This window comes from Pelmatolapia mariae, linkage group LG16_19 (assembly GCF_036321145.2).
Source record: "Pelmatolapia mariae isolate MD_Pm_ZW linkage group LG16_19, Pm_UMD_F_2, whole genome shotgun sequence".
Taxonomy (NCBI): domain Eukaryota; kingdom Metazoa; phylum Chordata; class Actinopteri; order Cichliformes; family Cichlidae; genus Pelmatolapia; species Pelmatolapia mariae.
This window is the reverse complement of record NC_086241.1, coordinates 34,531,283-34,554,090: the sequence shown is the minus strand read 5'-3', so window position 1 is coordinate 34,554,090 and position 22,808 is coordinate 34,531,283. Positions and strand designations below refer to the sequence as shown.

General features: G+C 41.6%; 1 protein-coding gene across 1 annotated transcript; it reads left to right on the top strand.

The window, feature by feature from the left end:
- The first annotated feature begins 8,508 nt into the window (after positions 1-8,508).
- On the top strand, positions 8,509-11,228 carry en1a (engrailed homeobox 1a). Its single transcript, XM_063497165.1, has 3 exons — positions 8,509-8,856; positions 8,920-9,064; positions 10,909-11,228. The coding sequence occupies exons 1-3, from the start codon at positions 8,509-8,511 to the stop codon at positions 11,226-11,228; spliced, it is 813 nt and encodes a 270-aa protein (XP_063353235.1).
- Positions 11,229-22,808: the final 11,580 nt, after the last annotated feature.

Here is a 22,808-nt window from a genome sequence, read left to right as displayed (position 1 = left end):
GAACACAACAACAGTGTGTTGGGTCCGTCTGTAGAAGTTTTGCCAAAACCCAGGATTGGGGATATCAGACCACGCCACCTGCCCAGCCTTTGCAAGCCTTTACGATTTCTCAGGCAGCTCATTTCAACCCCCTGGCAGGGCATATGGGATATGATAAAACTGGAGCAAATAATGTCCCGATTTTATTGGCTGGGCGTCCGAACAGATATCCGGACAGCTTTGCCAGCTGGTTAACCAGCCGGCCATTCCAAAAAGCACCTTTCTGCCTACTACTACTAATGGAGGTCCCGTTTGAGAACACAGGCATGGACCTCATGCCAGAACTAATACCAAGCTATCGCAAGGGCAATGGCCCTTTGTGGTCATAAGGCGAGTGGGGGACGTCGACTATGAGGTCACACGGTCAGACAGGGAGGGGTCACCCAGATTTATCACCTCAACCTCCTCAAAGCATTGAGAGAGGCCGCACACTGTCCGGTCTCGTGGTGTTCGCTGTGTCGAATCTAGCGTAGAATACGTTTAGATCCTCACACAGAGAGGCCGTGGTCTGCGGTGTGCTGGCTTTAGAGGCAAATCTTGAAGCCAACCCTTATGAAGCCAACAGAACCACATGATCTGCAAAAAGCAGAGATGAGTCTTGGGCTACCTGGCTATGCCTAGAAATTTTGTCCATAAAAATTATTAACAGAATTGGTGACAAAGGACAGCCCTGGCAGAATCAAACATGCTTTAAGAAGGAGTCCAATTTATTGCAATGCAGACCAAGTTCTTGCAATGGTCATACAGGTACCAAATATTTTGGGCCAGCCCTCAGCAAGAAGTCTTTAAACCTTTATGAGCCAAGAACCCATTCTCCCAACTGAAGGCACAGGAAGACAAACCTCTCATCACCTGGCAAAACCCCCAGTGTTCAGGCAGCAAGCTGAGGGGATACAAGAATACCCACTCCTGCCCACTGCCTCTCACTGAAGGCAACTTCAGACCGCGACAAAGTCTTTCTCCTCTCCAGGAGACTGGTTCCAGAGCCTCAGCTGTGCATAGATGCGTGAGGTTGAGAGATATTCACCTGGTATCTCTCAACCTCACGCACTGACTCAGGCTCCTTCCCCACCAGAGAGGTGACATTTCATGTCCCACTAACCAGTCTTGATAGCTGGGGATCAGCCCGCTAGGGCTTCTGCCCCTGGCCATCGTCCGACACCCATTGCACCCAGGAAAGCAGTAAAAATAAAGAAATAACATTAAATGAAAAGGTGTGTGCAAACTTTTGACTGGTAGTGTATATATATTTACATACATATATGTATTTATGTATTCAAGTAGAAGAAAATGGCTATAGGGATGGATGTAGCTATACTTAGGAATGGGAACTGCTAAGAATTCAGCAAAAATGATTCCATTATCGAATTCACTTACCAATTCGATTGCTTAGTGATTCTCTTATCAGTTGTCACTTGGTTCTCATTGGCTCCACGATTGCTATAAAGAAAAAAGAAATCACATTCATGCAAATTAATTGCATGCTTTGGGGTCAAATGTTTGCACATGTTTGTTGAGGTATTTCCCCTCTTTGTTATGATCATTGCTGGAATTGTTACTCAAAAAGGTCATTATTACTCTTATTACACAGAACACTTTTCTTAAAAGTATTGCAGTACATTACTTAATTACTACTCATTACATTGCTTTCATGTTACTCTGTAAAATAGTTGAAACACTCTGTCTCATAATCGCTATTTAACAAAATAAAGTTGAGGCTACAACTGGCACACCAACACAAATCCCTAATGAGGACACACATTTCTAAGATCTTTCTCTTAGTAGAATACAAAGCTAACCGCACAAAGCAAAGATGAAAACCAGCACAAAAAAGCGATCACCACAGTGATCCTGCTTTAGAAACATGAACAGGTAAGAAGGGAGGCTGCAGCCTGACTGCTCATCTGCTTGTTACCTGTTGAAATTAAGGGTTTGGCTGCTGGGGTCGGCATTCACTCAGCTTTCACACTGGGTTCGTGGCTAGCTTAGCGTTAGCATGCTGTCTTGGCAGATGCTTGCTAAGAAGTTATGTTAGTGGCATAATGCGTTTGCCTCTGTCCCGGCTGCAGTTTTCCACTTCTGTTTTTATTACACAAAACGACGAGATAAATGGTCATGTCTTGACTGCGTAGCTATTTCCTGTAAACAGAAAACAAACTGAACAGAAAACAGAAAACAGAAAACAAACTGAACGTTCATACACTCGCCCTATGTAGGGCGAGTGTATGAACGGATAAGCGGGATTGATAGGCAGGCAGACTAACAGTTCCAAGGAATTAGACTGCTGGGAACTGGTTTTCTACAAGGAACAGTTTTTGATTTCCTAGCGATACTGAGTGAGAGCAACAGCTTTAAACATGCAGAGGGACTCGTGCCGTGATGCCCTTAGCGTGCTGTGAACTGTGAACAGAGGAAAGGGTAATTACCATACCATAGGGTATTTATATAGCACTTTAAAAACAACACATGGCCGACCAAAGTGCTGTACAGCAGAAAAATTCAAAAATACAATAATAATAATAATAAATACAATAAATAATAATTAGCGGGTACATGAAAAGCAGCCAGGAAGAAATGGAAGTTAAGGGGTCGGCTTACTTGGCAGGTTGAGCTGTTAAAGCTTGGAGGACGAGGTGAAGGTCCGGGTGGCGTGGACAGGAGAGTGCAGTGATGATGGGCTGACCTGAGTTGCAAGGTTTCCGTGAGGACCGATGGCAGCAGGGCAGGCAGGTGTGTGGTGAAGAGATCTTTCCAGAGAGACAGACTGTGGAGTGATGGTGGAGTGAGTCCAGGTAGTGATGACCAGCATCCAAGAGAAGGAGGAGCAGATCAGTGGCATAATGAGGAAACTATAGCACAAAGAGGAGGTAAGTACTCAATCTTGGTCATAGAACATGGAAAAGAGAAAGCCTGTTACCAACATGGGTAATTTGGTGAATTGTCCGAGAAGAGACAGCTCATAAATACCCTCCCGCAGATTGCCAGGGATTAGTCTCAGGTGAGTCGAGAATAGTTCAGAAAATGATGACTCTACCAGGGGTGGACACGGGAAAACATGGCTGTCTGGGGCGCTCCTCAGCCCTTTTCTAGGTGGGTGGCGGGATTGCCCCAGCAGTGGTCCTCCTTGAGCTCTCATGGTCTGGGGGGCCTCTGGCTGTCTCAGGCCAGGATCTCCTTCATGTCCTGGGAGGGCAGGGCTATGGCTCCCCACTACTATTAGACGCTTACAAGGAGAAACTTTATGAATTGAAGTCCGCCCACACACACAGGTGTACACACGAGCGTTCACACAGCTGTAAAAACAGGTACTCACAGACACACACTTTCTTGGTTGGCTGCTGCCTCTAAACATATCCTTAGTCCTATATGCTGCTCAGTAACCTTCAATATCTATTATTTACTGTTTCTTAAGCTCACGTCGGTTGTTGCTCTGGTTTCTCTACTGTCTTGTTTGCTTTTTGCTTGTTTTTTTCCGGCATGTGATCAAGCAGATTTTCACTGTCTTTTCTCTTTCTATCCCTCTTCTCCTCTATTTTATTTCTTTAACTCTCCTTCTGTTAACTCTCTTCCCAACTTCTCTTTTCTTCTTCTTTCTCTTTCCTGTCCCCTGGTTCTGTCTGTTGTGATTGCAATAACTTAAAATATATAATATATATAATAATAACAAAGATAAACTATGACAGTCAAGTGGACCAGCACACAAAAAGGCATAATGGTTTACATGGGAAAATAAACCTGTTGGGCATTTTTCTTGGCCTTCAGACAATAATTCTGATTGCTACAGTGATGGAGGGCAAAATAAAATGTTTGGACACACCTTCTCATTTAATGGTTTTTCTTTATTTTTACTACTTTCTGCATCTTAGATGCAAACTGACGACATCAAATATATGAAGCAAGATATATTTAATTATGGAGCAAAGAAAAAAAAGATAAATAACTCTAAATATGTTTTATATTTCAGATTCCTGAGATTAGCCACCCTTTGCTTTGTTGATAGTGCTGCAAACCCTCGGCCTTCTCTCAGTGAGCTTCATGATGAAATGGTTGACATGGTTTCACCTCACAGGTGTGCCTGTCAGGGTTCATTGGTGGAGTTTCTTGCCTTCTTAATGACGTTGGGACCATCAGTTGTGTTGTGCAGCAGTCAGGTTGGTGCACAGCTGACAGGCCTATTTGACAACTGTTAGAATTCATATTATGGAAGAACCAATCAGCTAAGTAAAGAGAAACAACAGCCCATCATTACTTTAAGAACTGAAGGTCAGTCAGTTGGAAAATTGGTAAAACTTTGAATGTGTCCCCAAGTGCAGTCACAAAAACCATCAAGACTACGATGAAGCTGTCTCACATGAGGACGCCCCAGGAAAGGAAGACCAGGAGTCACCTCTGCTGCTGAGGATAAATATATCTGAGTCACCAGCCTCAGAAATCACATTTTAACTGCAGCAGATCAGAGTCCAGATAAGGGATGGGCATTAGACCAGTGGAAATCTGTGCTTTGGTCTGATGAGTCCACATTTGAGATCTTTGGTTCCACCTGCTCTGTGTGATGCAGACACATTTGAATATTTGTTCAAAATTGAAGGCACATTGAACCAGCATTGCTACCACAACGTCCTCCAGCAACATGTCATCCCATCTGGTTTTTAGTTGAACCATTATTTCTTTTTTAACAGGACAATGGCCCCAAAAACACCTCCAGGCTGTGTCAGGGCTATTTGACCAAGAAGGAGAGTGATGGAGTGCTGCACCAAATGGCCTGGCCTCCACAGTTTGGGATGAGATGGACCACAGAGTGAAGACAAAAGGTCCAACAAGTGCTCAGCATCTCTGGGAGCTCCTTCATGATTTCTTCAGGTGACTACCTCATGAAGCTCATCGAGAGAATGCTAAGTATGTGCAAAGAGGTAAGCAAATGGTGGCTATTTTAAAAAATCTAAAATCTAAAACGTGTTTTGAGTTATTTTACACTTTTTACTTTACCACATAATGTCATACGTGTTCATTCAGTGAGAATCTACAATGTAAATAGTCATAAAAAAAAACCATTAAATGAAAATGTGCATCCAAACTTTTCACTGGTAGTGTACACACACACACACTCTCCTCTTGCCCTGTGATTATTTGTCATGTAACCAGGAGGGGATCAAACCATTAACCCTCCACTTGCTAGATGACCTACTCTACTGCCTGAGCTACAGCCACCCCAGTGTATGTGCTACAATAAAGAGACATAAAGATTTTAAAAAGTCAAGTACAGACAGTGGCTGCAGTGGATATTTTCCTTGTTTTTAACACTGGGTTTCACTTAAACACTTTTTTGTTTTCACGTTTACCTGGAGCTGGCTGATGGACCAGTAACAGCACATATTGTTGAAACGACCCTACCTGACAGCAGACTATTTGCAGGTAGACCAACTGTCTATAACTGCTCACAGTGCTCCTACCAGCTAACACCCCTGAACTAGAATTTAGCATAAGATGTCAGGAGATGTACACACCGAGAAACGGGACAAAATAGCTATTAAAAAGGAACGGCAGTGGTTCGAGAGACCTGCTGTACCCATCGCCAACCACTAGGTGTCGCCCTGATATAATTTTTTTTCCTCAGACGTGAACTGCTGAAATGTTTCTGCTTTAGAGATTGAGACTTATTTCAGTAGTAACATTAAAATCACAATAATTTAAAAAAAAAAAAACAGTGAAAGGGTGTGTGTGTGTGTGTGTGTGTGTGTGTGTGTGTGTGTGTGTGTGTTTCTGTCACGCTGTAAATTAAGAATTCCTCTTGGCATTACTGCTAAATGTTTCCCCAAAAAAATTTAAATAAAAATGTCATTCTCATTTGTTTCTAACTGTTTTTAGAGAGTTTGCCATGAAATTAAAGGTAAATTATACTTTTAAAAAACAGCTTCCTGAGGTTTCCTATACACGTGATTTTATTATTATTATTACTGTTGTTGTTGTTGTTGTTAATAACAATAATAAGAACAATAATAACAGCCGAACATCGTACTCTTTTTAATGTCTGTCCTGAGGTCTGACCGCCTGCTCCACTGTCCCGCTGTACAGGTTCAGAGACAGCGGTGGGTGATCCGTGATACTTCCTTTATATAAAAACGGGTTTTCGCTTTTTGTAGTTTTAATGTTTCTTTTGATTTTCTTTTGTTTAAATAGCAGCTCTAAGCAGATTATTGTGAAGCTAAAATAATGTACAAGTATATGTTTAATCAGGTGCAGCACAGATATCATTATTACGAGTTTATCAAATTAAACGCATTTCTTTTTTAGTCGATTTAAAAAAAAAAAAAAAAAGAACTCAAAAATGAAAACACAGAAGTTCGGATTTTTTTCTTTCTTTTTTAGTCAAACTGTATTTTTATTACAGTTAGCAGATTATGTCATAGCTACGTCAACGAATAAAATCTAAACATGCGTCTGTTCTTTTTGTGTTCATATTCGATAGATTCATTCGTTTTCATGTCCATTCAACTCCGGGGATTCTTGTGTCATTGCGTTTTCTGTGCCTATCTTTTTCTGCAGTGTCGCAATCGTATTATTAAACCTTAAACTTGAGGATAAGGGAATTATTAGGAATCACAGGTCTGTGAGGAAAACAAGCAGCTCTAAATCATAACGCTACTGACTGGCGGAGATGAAAGCCAGAGACAAAGCAAATGATCGCAGCAGTAATGTAACTGTGAAATATTCAAAGTAAAACATTTTCAATAATCAATATATAAAAATACGACTAATCGTAGCTTGTTATAATAAGGCTTGTTATAACAACCAAACTATTTTAATGATTAAGAATTGCAAAATGATTCATAAACATTTTATAGTCGATGATATAGAGCCGAGTGAAGCGCTATATTAGTTATTATCGGTATATTTAATGACACGACTGCTATGAAGTTTACTCCTTATTCTACTAAAGGAACGAAGAAAAGACAAAAAGTAGTCAAGTTAAAGGAGACACAGGGTCTGGTTTATAATCACACTATCAGTGTTTTTTATGTTGATAAAACCACAGCCTATTGGAGAATTGCTGCAGGAAGACTAAACCCAATTAGGGCATCTTAGAATGTAAAACATTACAGATTATTATTATTATTATTATTATTATTATTATTATTATTATTATTATTATTTCGTGTAAGACATATGCCCAGTCTTCATTTAATATGAATTATACCAATTAAGTTGTCCCTTCACACAACCTCTCAGTATTCCGCTGCACAGCAGCTTTTCTATTAACATCTTGGCAGGCGGCGTGCCTGTCTATTATGCGCATTTCTGGTATTCTATCGGCCTACTTTGCTCACACTTTGATGAAGTGTTTGGCAAGGCGACGTTGACGGAGACTTTGAACGGCTTTTCTCTTGCAGCCAGGTGATGAACGTCCGGCTCATCAGGCGGAATAAAAAATAATTAAAACCTATAAATTATCCCTCGGCAGCTCCTCTCTCTCAGAAAGAGATAAGAGCGCGCTATTTTAGCGAAAACAACGCACGCTAACAATGGCCAGAAAGAAGGGGAAACAGCAGGTATGTGTGTGTGTGTTTTGATAGGATAGGTGGTGGTATCTAACCTGCAGCTGTGCGCAGTTAGATACCACCATTCAGAGCGAACGGGCTCATATGAAGATGTAGAAGGCGTGCGCTTTGGTTTGGATAAAACATGCTTGTAAGTGGGGAAGCAAACCCCCAAATGTCATCCTATCTATTTACGCTACGGCCCAATTAAAAGCATTTTTGTGTGCAGTCGTGGCTCATGGTTTAACTGGGTCTGAGGCCCGCCTGTGTCTGTACAGTTCAAAGTAAAGTAGAGGTGCGCAGTTGAATTTCATACAAAAAACAGCAGTAACCAGCCAGTATCCTTCCGTTCATCAGCTGTATAGATGTAACAGTACACCGTAACGAGACTGAAGGCGAGGAGCGGCGATAATCTCTTGTTTGGTTTCTCTGTGAAGCCTGCTCCCTGCGCCACAGCTCTCCACTTGGCTCAGAGACTCATGACATTATTGGACGTCGTCACACTCTGTTCCAAAGTGTCCCGGTCGGTGATTGGCCCGATACGTTTCATGCGCCTGTAGTTTTGTGTGTGTGTGTGTGTGTGTGTGTGTGTGTGTGTGTGTGTGTGTGTGTGTGTGTGTGTGTGTGTGTGTGTGTGTGTGTGTGGACTTTGTGAAGAGTGTCACACAGCGGTGAAAAGCTCTGGGTGTGTGGGAGTAGTGTGCAACAGCGACCACAGTCAGTCTTATAGTAAATCAACGACCATGACCCTCTGGAGCGCCTTTGCGCAGGGAGGATGCCCACAGTTTCCGAATAATGACAACAACCAGCATCATTCCGGTGAGAAAATAACTATGTTTTAGTGCTTCCCGTAGTCATAATTTGGATACAAAATAAACCCACGCAGTGGAAGTGGATTAAGAGAACAGAAACCAGGTTCTTCAGAGAAGCACCGATGGAGGAGCAGCGGGATCTTAACAGCTCGGATAGCAGCGAGGGGGAGAGCGTTTCCCCGTCTCCCAGCCTGCCCTCCCCGCCTATATTGCCTCTACAGGTCGCCCAACAGGCCCACAGAACCACCAACTTTTTCATTGACAACATTTTGAGGCCGGACTTTGGCTGCAAGAAGGAGCACGGCCTTGGCCTGCGGGAGAGGGCGCAGACATCCGGTCGGGAGCGCGTCCACCCGGCGATCAGCAGGCCGAGCCTTCCCGGGACGCCGTGCCAGGACTCCAACTGCAGTACTGACAGTAGTTCGTCCTCTGCCTCCTCCGCTTCTTTGGCAAGTCCCAAAAAGAGCAACGTTAGCGGCGGAGGAGCCGCAGCCGCTCCCTCTACCGGTAACGGCCATGGCGTAAAAGCAGAGGGGAGAACTGGCACTGGGACCGGGGAAAATACCTCGTCTTCGCTGGTGGTGCTGAACGGCACCGCGGCGCCCACACCGGAGACGCAGCCACTGCTCTGGCCTGCCTGGGTTTACTGCACCCGATACTCGGACAGGCCCTCATCTGGTAAGGCAGTAGATTCGTGAAGAAATGCAACTGTGACCGTGCATAACTGAGGATTATTTCCACCCTAAACTCACTTAACATTTTATTCATCAAGACATTTTTTAAACGTTAATATTCAACAGTTTCCATGCAACAAATTAAGAACAATTTTTCTAATAAAGTAAAGCACGAAATAAAGTTTTAGAACATTTTCAGACCTTCGTTTAAATGTTCTCAAAAAATGAAGCTGCACTGACTCTACTCAAGTCTAATATCAAACCCAAATCGTTTATTGGTTAGCAATACAATACTGGATATATGTTATTATAATGTTTGCATTGCCACATTGATTTATTTTTAAATCGTCTCACCACAAAAATAAAAAAACTCGATAAAGACAGAAAACAGTTTAAAATGCTGGTTCATGTATTTATTTATTTCTGTTCAAAAATGATATTTATTTTACATTTATATATTTTGGGATGAAAATATAAAATTGTTTACTAAACATCTGTAACACTTTGGTGTGTTTGACGAGCATGGACGTTTTCTGTGAATTTCTGTTTGTTTAAAGTTTCACTTGCAAAATGAAAAATGATTAAATAAATAATCCTAAAAGCTATTTTAATTCTAATTCACGCGCATCAAAAAGCACAACCAATGCTCGTGCGGCCTGTAAAAACTTCTCCCCGTTTTAGTCATAATCGGTCTTGTTAGATTTCCATAAGCAGTCGTCCAGCGTTGATCCTGGAGGATTAGAATTGTGTAGCTGACAACGGAACATATTTGACACGTACTTTGGCTGATTCCAGGAGATATTTTCTTTCCACAAAAACCGGTGATGGCGTGTAATAGCTCCTGTGACCCGGTGTGTGAGCTGCCATCAATAAGGTGGAATAAAACACAAAGGAACTGAAGGTAAATAAAGTCTTACAGCCTCGCGAGCCTGTTCGTCTTTACAGAGGACATTTTGAATTTATTAAGCGCGTGTTTAAATTTTACTAAAGAAACTATGATGCCGAGCAGATGTAAATAGCTAGAAGACACGTGCACACCCATTAATATATATTTGTGTGTGTGTGTGTGTGTGTGTGTGTGTGTGTGTGTGTGTGTGTGTGTGTGTGTGTGTGTGAGCCATATTATTTGTCACGTGGACTTCAGTATTCCAAAGCCTACAAGTAAAGACATTTATTAATATTTTAAAAAGTCAATCGTACACCAGTCACTTACACCAGAGGATTATTCAAACCATAGTCTTTGTGTGGCATCTTGTTAATGAATTTAACTTTGTTCAGTGTGAACTGAAGCTTTCTGTTCCAACTGGCATTATTTGTTTTTATCGTTTAAAAGGAAAAAGAGAAAAAGCAGTAAATGCATGCTTTTCTATGCACACCATGATCTGGGCGGCCGAATTTTCTAAAACATTAAAAAAAAAAAAGGAAATCTTATTGTCGAATATTTAGATGACAGATTATTGTGTGATAAACACCTAAACGTACGTGTTTGCAATGATGTCAGACAAGGGCTCAGGCTGCTGTAGTCATCCGTGTAGGCAGTAATCAGGAGTGTGTAAACGAGCTGATACTCTGAAGACACCACCACACAGACATGTGCCACATAACGTTATTCTGTAAATTAAATAAAGAAATAATAATAATAATAATAATAATAATAATAATAATAATAATTACTATTATTATTATTAGTAGTAGTAGTAGTAGTAGTAGTAGCAGTATCTGTCATGTATCCATAGCTTGCAGGCTGGATTACTTAGAACTCCAGCTCATTGGCCTTTGTTAGCGCGCTGTTGTTTTGCGCACGCTGCATATTTATGTTTCCGTTCTCTTCTTTCGCCCCTACTGCAGGCCCAAGGACACGGAAACTGAAAAAGTCAAAAAGCGGCAAAGAGGACAAACGGCCACGCACGGCCTTCACGGCCGAGCAGCTGCAGAGACTGAAGACAGAGTTCCAAGTGAATCGCTACATCACGGAGCAGCGGCGCCAGTCTCTGGCCCAGGAGCTCAACCTCAACGAGTCCCAGATCAAAATATGGTTTCAGAACAAAAGGGCCAAGATCAAAAAGGCCAGTGGCTTCAAGAACGGGCTGGCCCTTCAGCTGATGGCGCAGGGACTTTACAACCATTCCACCACCACCATCCAGGAGGACAAGGAGGACAGCGACTGATGAACCCGACTTCCTCCATACACTCACGCTGTACATTGTAAATAATAATATCTAATTTAACGTGGAGGATGGGGGACCGAGCTAGTGTTCGCCGCTGTCCTCTTCCTCGTCTCCTCCTCTTCAGAAGTGACTCTAGAGCAGAAGATTCGAGCAGACTGACCTGCCACCGCCAAACCAAAGATTTTATTGAGAAATAGACACTTTCAGAAACGTTAATAAGCAGCAGCACCCTTGATGTTAGACTGAAGTGTACCCTCACCCATCCATTCCTCCTCACAGCCATAACAGGCGCACACCAGCTGATGTTCTGGGGCATTTTTACTTCACTAATGGTAGTTGCTTTCGTTCTGGAACGCGCTGCTGACCACTTCCAACAGCCATACGAGTACTTTACTAATCCTGCGGTCAGTTTGAATAAGGTGCAACACACAGTTTGAGTACCAAATGTGAACAACGTGGTTCTGTCAGTTCAAAAGAAACAAGAAATCCCTTTGAATTTGTTAGGAATGTCTCATGCAATCTGTTACAGTGAAAACACGTGTGGGATCTAATATAAATAGAGGATTCTGTATGATGCCCTTTTAGAAGCCACACAGAAAATATAATTTAAAAAAACAATATTATAAATAATAAGTTAAAATTGTAACTCCTGAGAGAAAGCCTCAATAAATGCCCATCGTTAATATTTTGTGAATATTTTATTGGTACAGCAGCACATAAAACGTGTTGTAGTCCTGTTTCACTTTCAGACATACACGCTAAAACTGAAACAACAACGCCTTCACACAAACACAACATCTGCAGCTTTGCCACACTCTCTGTTTTTGTGCCACTTCTTTTATCTAATCGGCCGATCAATAAAAAGAAATAAACAAACGAACAAAGAAATTTAAATCAAATCAAATTAACGTGTGACCTGTACTGCATTTTCATAACGTCACCGTGTGTGTGTGTGCACCTGCAGCGGTTTCTTAGTCGAAATTGTGTAATTGTGTTTTCTGAGCTTAAAGTCTCTTAAACGGACCCAAGGATTACTACAGTGCTTCTGTGCGTCATTTCCTCTGGTGCAAAGCGGCCTGAGACACTCGGCAAACAGCATCGCACTATTTGAAATACATCTTGAAATACATTATGTACAATTTCAAATAAACACTTTTATATTGGAACTGACCCAGTTGTGTGTACGGGTTCGTACTATCCTGGTGGGGACCAAAATCTGACTTTTACTATCCTGGTGGGGACTTTCTGCACCGTGGGGACCAAAATCCAGGTCCCCTTGGGGTTGAAAGCAATTTTCACACTCAAAATGCGGTTTTACTGTCAGGGTTACAATTAGGTTATGGTTAGGTTTAGGGTAAGGGTTAGGGTTAGGCATTCATTTTTAATGGTTAGGGTTAGGGTAAGGGGCTAGGGAAAGCATTATGTCAATGGGATGTCCCCACGAGGATAGCAAACCAGACATGTGTGTGTGTGTGTGTGTGTGTGTGTGTGTGTGTGTGTGTGTGTGTGTGTGTGTGTAACTGAATATTCAATTAATAAAATAAAATGGAGGTGTGGCTGTCTGCGGAGAAGCTGGGGGTAAGGGGACGTCGCAGCTCATTGGTTCAAGTGAGTGGGGACAACTGAATCCATATTCATAGGTCTTTGGAAAGGAGGTGAATTTACACTGCAAGACGCATCGCTATCACGCCGTTCAAAGCGTTACAGAGCATGAAATTGCCTCTCCGTCTTTCTGTGATCACCCATTTCATCAGCCGGCTCTCTGCACAGCCTTAAACAAAAATACCAAGGTGCTGAAGGTAAACGCAGTGTGAGTCCGGCTGTGTGTGTGTGTGTCTCCGAGAGACAACCAGCAACTCGACAGGTCAAGGCACGGCCTACAAGCAACACTAAAATAACACAGAAAGGCACAAATCATGCAGGTGAGAGAAGGAGGGCGTATCTGATTTTTTTCATGCAAATGGTTAAAAATTACACAAAGAAAATGACTATTACAATTCATATTCCCTACATTTAATTAGTTCGTGCGTTTCTTTATCATTTGAGCAGTCTGATCGGGTATTACTAAATACAATCCATGTAAAACCAAAAACACAGTTTTACTGACCCACACTCGAATAATCTTTGGTTTGGTTTGTTTTTAGATAAATTCTTTCTTGTATTATTTTTGGAGTATATTTAAAAATCATGAAATAAAGAAACTTTAAAGTTTTCTCGTTTTTATACAAGCTACATTTACAGACTATCGCTCCAATTGATTTTTTTCACAAGATTAAAAAGTGTGTTTGTTTAAAAGAAATAAATGTAACCTTCGGCCGGCATAACCTCACTTTCTTCACTCTCCATCCAGCTATTGTTTTCATCCAAAGAAATGTGTTCTTATCGCCATTCTATCAGCTAAGTAGAATAGATAAATGACCTCCGGTTAATCTGACAAGTAAAATGAACCATAATCCCTTTTTGTTTGGAGGAAGGGGGCTTTGTTAGACCTAGAAATATATAGAAATATATAAACATAAACACCTTAGATCTGCGTTATCAGCTACTGATAGAAGTCCACTGTGTAATTATTTTGGACTAAATTAAACAGAATGAGTATCTTGGAGAGGAAACCAGTTATTTCCTGTAGCCTGGAGGTCATCTGTCATCTGGAGCTTCATAGTTAACCTATGGTTGCCTCTTGCAGAGCCTGTCCAATGAAAGCACTCCTTACTCCTTATAAAAGAAAAAAAGAAAGAAAACAGAGGGTAACAGCAGGCTGAGATCAATTTGTCAAAATCAAAGGTAGATGTTGTGACAAGTTGTATGGCCCTCTGCCTGTACCTGTTTTCTTCCACTCTTCTGCTGTTGCTGCTGCCAGCCTCAGAGGAAGAGGAGGGGATTTGTTATGATTCTTATACAGGCCTTTGGAATATCTATACCTATGTGTGTGTGTGTGTGTGTGTGTGAGGGAGACTGGTAAAGATGCAGAGTGACTGAAGAGTGCAACCAAACAGTTGGTCCTGCGGCTACAGGAACAGCTTTCATTTACATGCAAATGAAGGTAATAAAGAAAGCCTCCCTGCTGATATAGAACTTTATGAATGTATATTATTAGTACTGTTGTTGTTACTATCATTATTATCATCATCATCATCATCATTATGATTATGATTATTATTATTATTATTATTATTATTAATAATAATAATAATAATAATAATAATAATAATAATAATAATAATAATAATAATAATGATAATAATGATAAGTAATAACTTTTATTGAATAGAACAGTAGGAGTCTTTGATAATCTGCTCTGTGAGCAGCAAAAAAATTGAAAGTCCTCATTTCTTAGAACAAAAAGTGCACACAGCAAACCCAAAACTTCCAAAAAATTCCAAATCAGCAGATTGATGTAAAACACCTGCTATGATCCAGTAGTAATTAAAGAACTGAATTACATTTCAAGTCATAAAATGATCAAATTAAAAATCTTCTTAGTAAACAAAAAACTTTCTTGAGGAAGTGACTGAAGAAAAGAAAAGGTGTTAACATGTGATACATGTTACATGCACAAGTGATACATGAAATCTGAACACACGTGGATTACCATGGTGTCTAATTTATTTGAATTTACAGGAATGCAATTCATGGCCAACATTTTTTGTGCTGAAATTCAAAATCTTCACATTAAAATTTGGGGAAAACCCCCACACTGTTATACCAACACACACGCAAAGGCTTTATGTATGTGTCTCAACACAAACATACACAGTGGTGTGCAGACTTTAACTCTGCATGCCTCTCTCTGTCTACAGTCTGTCAACAAGTGAACTGTGAGAGCCAGCAAAACAGTTGTGGCACAAATGGCCACGGTTGTTTTATCATGGGTGAGTAACAAAAGTGGCATTGAGTTGTACAGGCCTCCCACACTGTTACTGAACACTCTGTGTGTGTGTGTGTGTGTGTGTGTGTGTGCGTGCATGCGTGCGTGCGTGCGTGCGTGCGTGTGTGCGTGTGTGTGTGTGTGCGTGTGCGTGTGTGCATGCTAAGATCCATAACTCATACATGGATTAACTGTTGGATGTTAGATGTATGTGTGCATGTGTGTGCCCATCTGCTAGGAAGAATTTGTTCTATAAGGATTACTCAGTCATTAAATGTCACATGTTGACTGCTCACCTCTGATACTCAAGATTTTTCACACAGACAGAAGTGAGTGAAATGTTGGGTTATATACTGTCATAAGATAGAACATTTACCAGCAATAAGCCGATATATTCAACAAAGAAGGACTAGAACAGATAATCTGTAAACCAACACAACAATATCTAAATTTATTTACATTATGATTATTATTTTAGGAAGGTTACAGTTAATTTTGCACATTGTGTTTAAAAAAACAACCAAACACCTAAACACACTTTCTTAAAATGGCAAAACACAGAGTACAAGAAGAAAGCTGTGTGTGTCCCCCTGTCACTACCTCTGTGGCAGTATTATTTTAAATGGCCTATGGCAAATAGCAACTCAGTAAATGATTTGGTAACAGGAACAGAAAACAATGATATAAAGTTATTAGAAACAAACTGATAAACAATGAGATAAGGCACCCGTGAGATATGACAAAAGATGCTTTTCTTATATTTCACACAATTCCTCTTTGTACTCTGGTGTATTCTGGTCATCTGGAAATTAATGAAGCTGCAATGAAAAGGTCTTTTTTGCACACATGGACACAAACTGTACTTTGTCAGTAAGAATTTGAATCCAGTAGAACTGAAATCCACATATTTATTTCCCACAGATCTGTGACAGGCCTTAGACTTAACCAGAAATGGTGGTTTGTTACAGTGGCATGTTTGTAAACCAGCTCATCATCTTTCTCTAAACATAGTGTTGATGCCTAACACTAACCAAAGAGCAAATACAACAAAACCAAAAGAAAGACGTGTAAACATGTTGTCATCGTGTAACTGATATTATCAGCACAGCTTCACTTGTGTCTTTTGTATGATTGTGCTGTGTTTCTTTGTGTGTGTGTTAGGGCTGGACTCTCATCACACCTGTGAAGTTTGGTAGAGACTGGGTATTGTGTCTTTGAGTTACAACAGTTTTGTGCTTCACCGTGATTGATCAAAACTCGGAGTGTTGCTATGCCATTTTCATGAAAACTCTTTAGAGTCCATTAAGTGAAGATCATGTTGAGCTCATGAAATCCCTCGGTGTTTGTTAAAGTATGAGGCCTGAAATTGGCAGAAAATGTGGCCAAAATTACACATTAAATTCAAAATGGCAGACTTCCTGTTGGGTTGAGGATGAGACTTTTATTGTATATCTTGATATCTGACATTAGGATGCCAAGTTTCAAACGCATAGATGAAAAAGTGCAGGGACTCCTTTAATATTTCATAGGTGGCATTGTGGAGCCATTTTGCAATATTCAATGAAAAGGGCTAGAAAACAGGAAAGCCTTCATCACATTTGAGAGTCTGCCAGGTTTGACGACTTTTCAAGCTTTCCAAGCTCTGTGAAAACTACTTCCTGTTGATGGCGAATCGCTATTCTACCAGGGTGCGCCGTTAAATGAAAGCTCACATTTTCACACTGAAGCATCATCAATTTCTGATGTTTATTCAGACAGCTTTTGAAGTGTATGGGGTCAACCTGGGAGGAGCAGTACATCGAAGTATAAAACATGACATTTCCTTACAACTAGGTGGCGCTGTAACTTTTGCTTACAATGAACATGAGCTGTTCAGAGTCGGACTCTCATCATGCCTTTAAAGTTTGGGAGAAACTGGACAAGGTGTCGTAGAGTTATAGCAATGTCGCGCCTCATGGCAAAACATAAAAATTTGCAATGTTGCTAAGGTTACACGCTTTGATGAAAACTCAGTTTTCCTTGTTGTATAAGACCAACTCGAAATTTGAGGTTGCTGAGGTCAGCTGCCTTGAAACTGTACCCCCAAAGTGTAAAACATTGCATTTCCTGTTCCCACTAGGTGGCGCTGTGAACACTGTAAAATATTGCAGTTAATATGTATTTAGGGGCGGAGCCTGATGACATGTGAGACCTTTGGTTCAGACTGGACAAAATATGTCAGCCAATTAAAATTTCACAGCAAATTATCAAAATTCCCCCACAAACACACTCTTCAACGAAAACTCAAAAGCTCAGCAGTTTAATGTTGCCCACGTCAAAATATGCATCTGATAAATGATCCAATAATGTCCCGAGGAGTTCAAAAAGTATTCACTGGACCCGATACATGTGCAAAATTCAATACTTCCTTAGTGTTTGAGCATGTTAAGGCCCTCAAAAAGGAAATTAAAGATAATATTAAACAGATCGCTTGTAATAGGGCCTTCACACTTTTAGTGCTCGGGCCCTAAAAGCTTAAAACCTTTAAGCTACCAGCCAGCCATCAAAGCTAGCCGGCCCACCTCCTCTCAGGGTCTGTTTGCTCCCAAACATAGCATACAAACAGTGTATTTACATGGTTTCCTTCTGCAGCTCCTCAAATACAACTGCCATTCAAGGGTCTGAACTTGGATCCCTTCATATCCGCACCCCATGCTGCAGTGATGCCAATTGATTTAAGCCAGCAGGCAAGTGAGGTTCAAACCAAAGAAAGTCTCATAAGCATTATTTCAGTTGTTTGTGCAGTGGTTGCTAAATGCTTCAGTTTGTGAACAAATGTCTCAACACACATATCAGTTCACTGACAGTGTTGCCTTTACATTACAATTGATTATATGCATAATATTCTTCCCCCAGTGCACCATCTATCACTTGTCATTGTTTTTCATGACAGTCTATATTATTAAAAAACATATTATGGCCACATAACAGTGAGGGTCAGGAAGCATAAGCACATGCATTTGTCTGGTAATTCCTGTAATTTTTAATTACACAAGACTGGAAATTCACCCACGTAATCCACTATACACTCTCAGCTCTCACACAGTAACAGAACAGAATACCAAAACACACCAGCATTTCGTTTTCCGAGCAGAGCGGTAAAAGTCCTCAGCATCTTCTGAACATCCGCTGTAAAAGGTTAAAGAAGTAGTAACAATGACAACGCTGACATTTCGCCAAATCCTCTGTTTGCAATCGCCGTTATCAACAATTGCCAAACAAAATGGCAGCAGTGCTTACTGCGTATGTGTCTGAGCAAAGAAGGACTCTACACCAACAGACTACATTACACTTTGGAAGATTTTACCCCGGGAATTTATTGATGCTGTTTTTTAATGACATAACACAGATGTACACAAATAAAAACAAACAAACAAAACATCAACATCAAAAATAATAATACTAAGATTAATACTGCTACTACTACTAATAATAAATAACAATAATAATAAAATACAATGTAAATGTGTTCTTTATCATTTCAGAAGCATTAAATGTAAGACTTTTGGTCTTGGCTTTCAGTCAATAAACACACTAAACACATTAGAAATTAGACCATAAAAATTCATATTTACAAACTTTTTGGCAAGTCTTCAAGCCTATTTTTGCATCAGTTATTGTGCAATATCAAATGCAGGTTCTCAGAGAAAGCCTAAATCTGACATCAACAATGTATCCTGAAAAAACAATTATGTGATTTACACATGAATAGCATATTTTATTTACCGGAAGATCGACTAAATAATAACAACAATGTATCACAATACAGCAATCAGCAATGAAATTTTATTTATTCTAGATTTTAATCTCACTTCAATTTTCAATTCTCAGTCCTGTCCTGGAACCAAAATTGAGAGTATACATAAATATTATATGATGCATACTTTGATGCAACAATACGGAAGAATGTGCAATTTAATAATTAAACATAATTTAAAGGAAGATAGGTGACTTGTTTACTATAATTGTGCATATTCATAAATAAGTAGAAATGCACTCAATATTTCTCAGTTTAACTGATTTACAACATTAAAAGTCAACTCAATTTCTATAATGACCCTGAGCACTGGCCACAAAACAAGTTCTTGAACACTGCACTAATAAATATTGTTATACTAAGAAAGGGTCACGCGACTAGACGTGTAACACACATAATTAAAACGGTTACTTATAGTGAAAGAACCCATGGAGAATTATTCCATTACCTACTGTCCTGCTGAGTTTTACAATTTTTTGGCCAGTTGCATCAATCTAATTTATAATTTCATTAATGATTGAATGATTTTCTCTTACTTCTACCATTATGTCCAGAACACAACATTTTGTTGCTAAAACGTCAGATTTGAAAGCAAAACTGGGCTGAGACATCGTGGTCAGTCTTCCTGTGCAGGCTCATCATATCCATCTTTCTCTCCTCTCCTTCCTCTGTCTGTGTGTGGAGGCGTGGATATGTGTGTGGATTACCCACATCTTCTGTGGCAGGGGTGGGTCTTCCTATGCTTCCTGCCTTTCAGTCTAGCATACCTGTGATAATTAACTCACCTGTTAACAATCCTGGATCCTGGCTGCTGTTTAAGGAGAAAAAAGACCTTCTGTTACATATTCCATATTTATGAGGAATGATCCCTGTTTGCCAAGGCATGTGGACACTTCTTCAACACACTCCGACTTGCGTGGTCATGCCCCACAGCTTATATATAAAAAAAGCTGTGCAGATGTAAAATCACTGGTTGCTTGATCTCCACTTACTGTCGGGTGATGTGTGTGTTTGCTTTACACAGTGTACAGTGTCTTTCCATGACCTTTGTGGTGGGGAGCCTGTCGGTTGGGAGCCTCCCGTGATTGCTGTCCTTTGGAAAAGCAGTGTTTGTTATTCCTGTTTCCAGGTTAAGGCCCTTTCACATAGGGATCGGATGTGCTGCGCTGACTGCTAGACCCGCAGGACTGTTTTGAGCAGCTTCAGAGAAGCCGCAACCACTGATTATCACATAGGCATAAATGAGTCTGCTGAGGCAGTGATGGGATACATTGACAAATGCAAATTGTCACCGTCATCAAAACTGTCACAACACACACTAACCAGAAGCCATGGTTTACAGCAGATGTTCACGAACTGCTGAAAACACGGGATGCTGCCTTCAAAGCCAACAACGAGGTGGCGCTCAGACTGGCAAGAACCAATCTGTCCAAGGGCATCAAGCTAGCAAAGCGTGAGTACTCAAAGAAAGTCAGTGATTACTTCGCCTGTTCAATTCACGGCTTGCAAGGCACTGCATATGTGTGTTACCGACACCTCTCTGCCAGACGCACTTAACACATTCTATGTCAGGTTTGAGACCTAAAACAACGAGCCAACATGGAAAACCACCCCCTCGCCAGACACCCAAGTGCTGTCCCTGTCTATGGCCAGTGTGAGAAGGACTCTCGCTAGGGTCAACCCACACAAAGCTGATGGACCAGACAATATACCTGGACGTGTGCTCAGAGCCTGTGCTGACCAGCTGACTGATGTCCTAGCAGACATCTTTAACATCTCCCTGAGCCAAGCTGTTGTGCCACAGTGCTTTAAAACCACCACCATCAGACCTGTACCAAAGACAGCTACAGCCTCGGAGCTCAAAGACTACCGCCCAGTAGCACTTACTCCAATCATCATGAAGTGCTTTGAGTGGCTAGTCCCGAGTTACATCAAGAACCAGCTTCTCCCCCAAACTGGACCCACTACAGTTCGCATACCACTCAAACCGATCAACAGACAATGTGATCTCATTGGCCACCTAGCCCTATCACACCTGGACCAACGTAACACCCACGTAAGAATCCTTTTCGATGATTTTAGCTCAGCATTCAACACCATCATCCCCCAACAGCTGATCAGATCCAACAACATCACACTGAGAACAGGCGCCCCTCAGGGATATATGCTGAGCCCACTACTCTTCACACTGCAGCTCAGATCCTCACTGATGTTGATGTCCAGGAATCTGAAGCAGCTGACTCTCTCCATCTCTGCCCCTTTGATGTGGATGGGGGTGTGGCCTCCTCTCTGCAGTCTCCTGTAATCCACGATGAGCTCCTTGGTTTTGCTGACATTAAGCAGCAGGTTGTAGTCGCGGCACCATGATGTCAGGGCTCTCACCTCTGCCCTGTATGCCATCTCATCTCCATCACAAATGCAGCAGATGATGGTGGCGTCATCTGCAAATTTGATGACGGTGTTGGAGCTGTGTGTCGCTGTACAGTCGTGGGTGAACAGGTTGTACAGCAGGGGGCTGAGCACACATCCCTGGGGTGCACCTGTCCTGAGTGTGAGTGTGGATGAGGTGATGCTGCCGATCCGAACCACCTGAAGTCTGTCTGTCAGGAAGTCCAGGATCCAGCTGCACAGGGAGGAGCTGATGTTCAGGTCACTGAGTTTCATGATGAGTCTGGATGGTATGATGGTGTTGAAGGCAGAGCTATAGTCTATGAACAGCATCCGCACATATGTGTTTTTCTGGTCCAGGTGAGAGAGGGCAGTGTGAAGTGAAACTGCTATTGCGTCGTCTGTAGATCTGTTGGGCCTGTAGGCAAAGTGGAGCGGATTAAGTGAAGCAGGGAGTGAAGATGTGATGTGAGCTTTGACTGTGCACTCAAAGCACTTCATGGCAATGGAGGTGAGTGCTACTGGGAGATAGTCATTTAGGCAGCTCACATTAATTTTCTTAGAGACAGGGATGATGGTTGTCCTCTTAAAACATTTTGGGACAGCAGACTGGAGCAGGGAAAGGTTAAAAATGTCTGTGAAGACACCTGCCAGCTCGTGGGCACATGCTTTGAAAACCCGACCTGGAATGTTGTCTAGTCCAGCGGCTTTCCGAGTGTTTACTTTCCTGAGGTGTTTACACACGACTGCCTGAGATATTTGAAGAGGGCAGCTCTCCTCTTCCAGCAAAAGCTCCTGAGATATATGTTTATCAAAGCGTGCATAGAAAGTGTTAATCTCATCAGGTAGAGAAGCAGTTACCTCCCTCACTCTGCCGCTGTTTCCTTTGTAGTCTGTGATGGTGTTCAGACCGCTCCACATGTTCTTGGTGTTGGAGTTGCTGTAGCAGAGTTCCACCTTTTCTTTGTACTGTCCCTTGGCCGTCTTGATTGCTTTCCTGAGTGCATACTGGTACAGAATACGGTACAGAATACCCCCGTAAACTCCCTGGGCAGATGAAAGGGTCTGCATCTGATCATAAGGTGTTCAAGATCAGGAGAGCACCCCGACAAAACTGTCTGTACATCAGTACACCACCGTTTGTTGGCCATTGCGCACACGCCACCTCCCCTACATTTACCCGAGTTCTTTGTTCTGTCCTGGCGGTGAAAGAAGAGTTCCTCAGGGACAATGGCCATGTCAGGGACAGAACGGTCCAGCCATGTCTCTGTGAAAACAAAGACCTTGTAGTTCTTAATGTCCCTTTGGAAAGTTATCCTGGCCCTTAGTTCAACCAGCTTGTTTTCCAAAGACTGGACGTTCCCTAGAAGAATGCTGGGAAGCGTGGTGCGATGTTTTCTGTTTCTCAGCCTGACCAGAATCCCGGCTCTTTTCCCCCTTTTTCTCCAGCGTTTTTTTATGTCCAGGTAGCCAAGGTGAGTCACCACCATTCACAAAAAAGTTGGTTTGTGAAGGTCCGGATTGCGAG

Excerpts from the sequence above, each read along its gene's own strand:
- en1a (XM_063497165.1), top strand. The coding sequence starts at position 8,509 with ATGGAGGAGCAGCGGGATCTTAACAGCTCGGATAGCAGCGAGGGGGAG. Across the intron at positions 8,857-8,919 it reads CAAGTCCCAAAAAGAGCAAC|GGGAGAACTGGCACTGGGAC; the intron begins GTTAGCGGCGGA and ends GTAAAAGCAGAG. Across the intron at positions 9,065-10,908 it reads CTCGGACAGGCCCTCATCTG|GCCCAAGGACACGGAAACTG; the intron begins GTAAGGCAGTAG and ends CCCCTACTGCAG.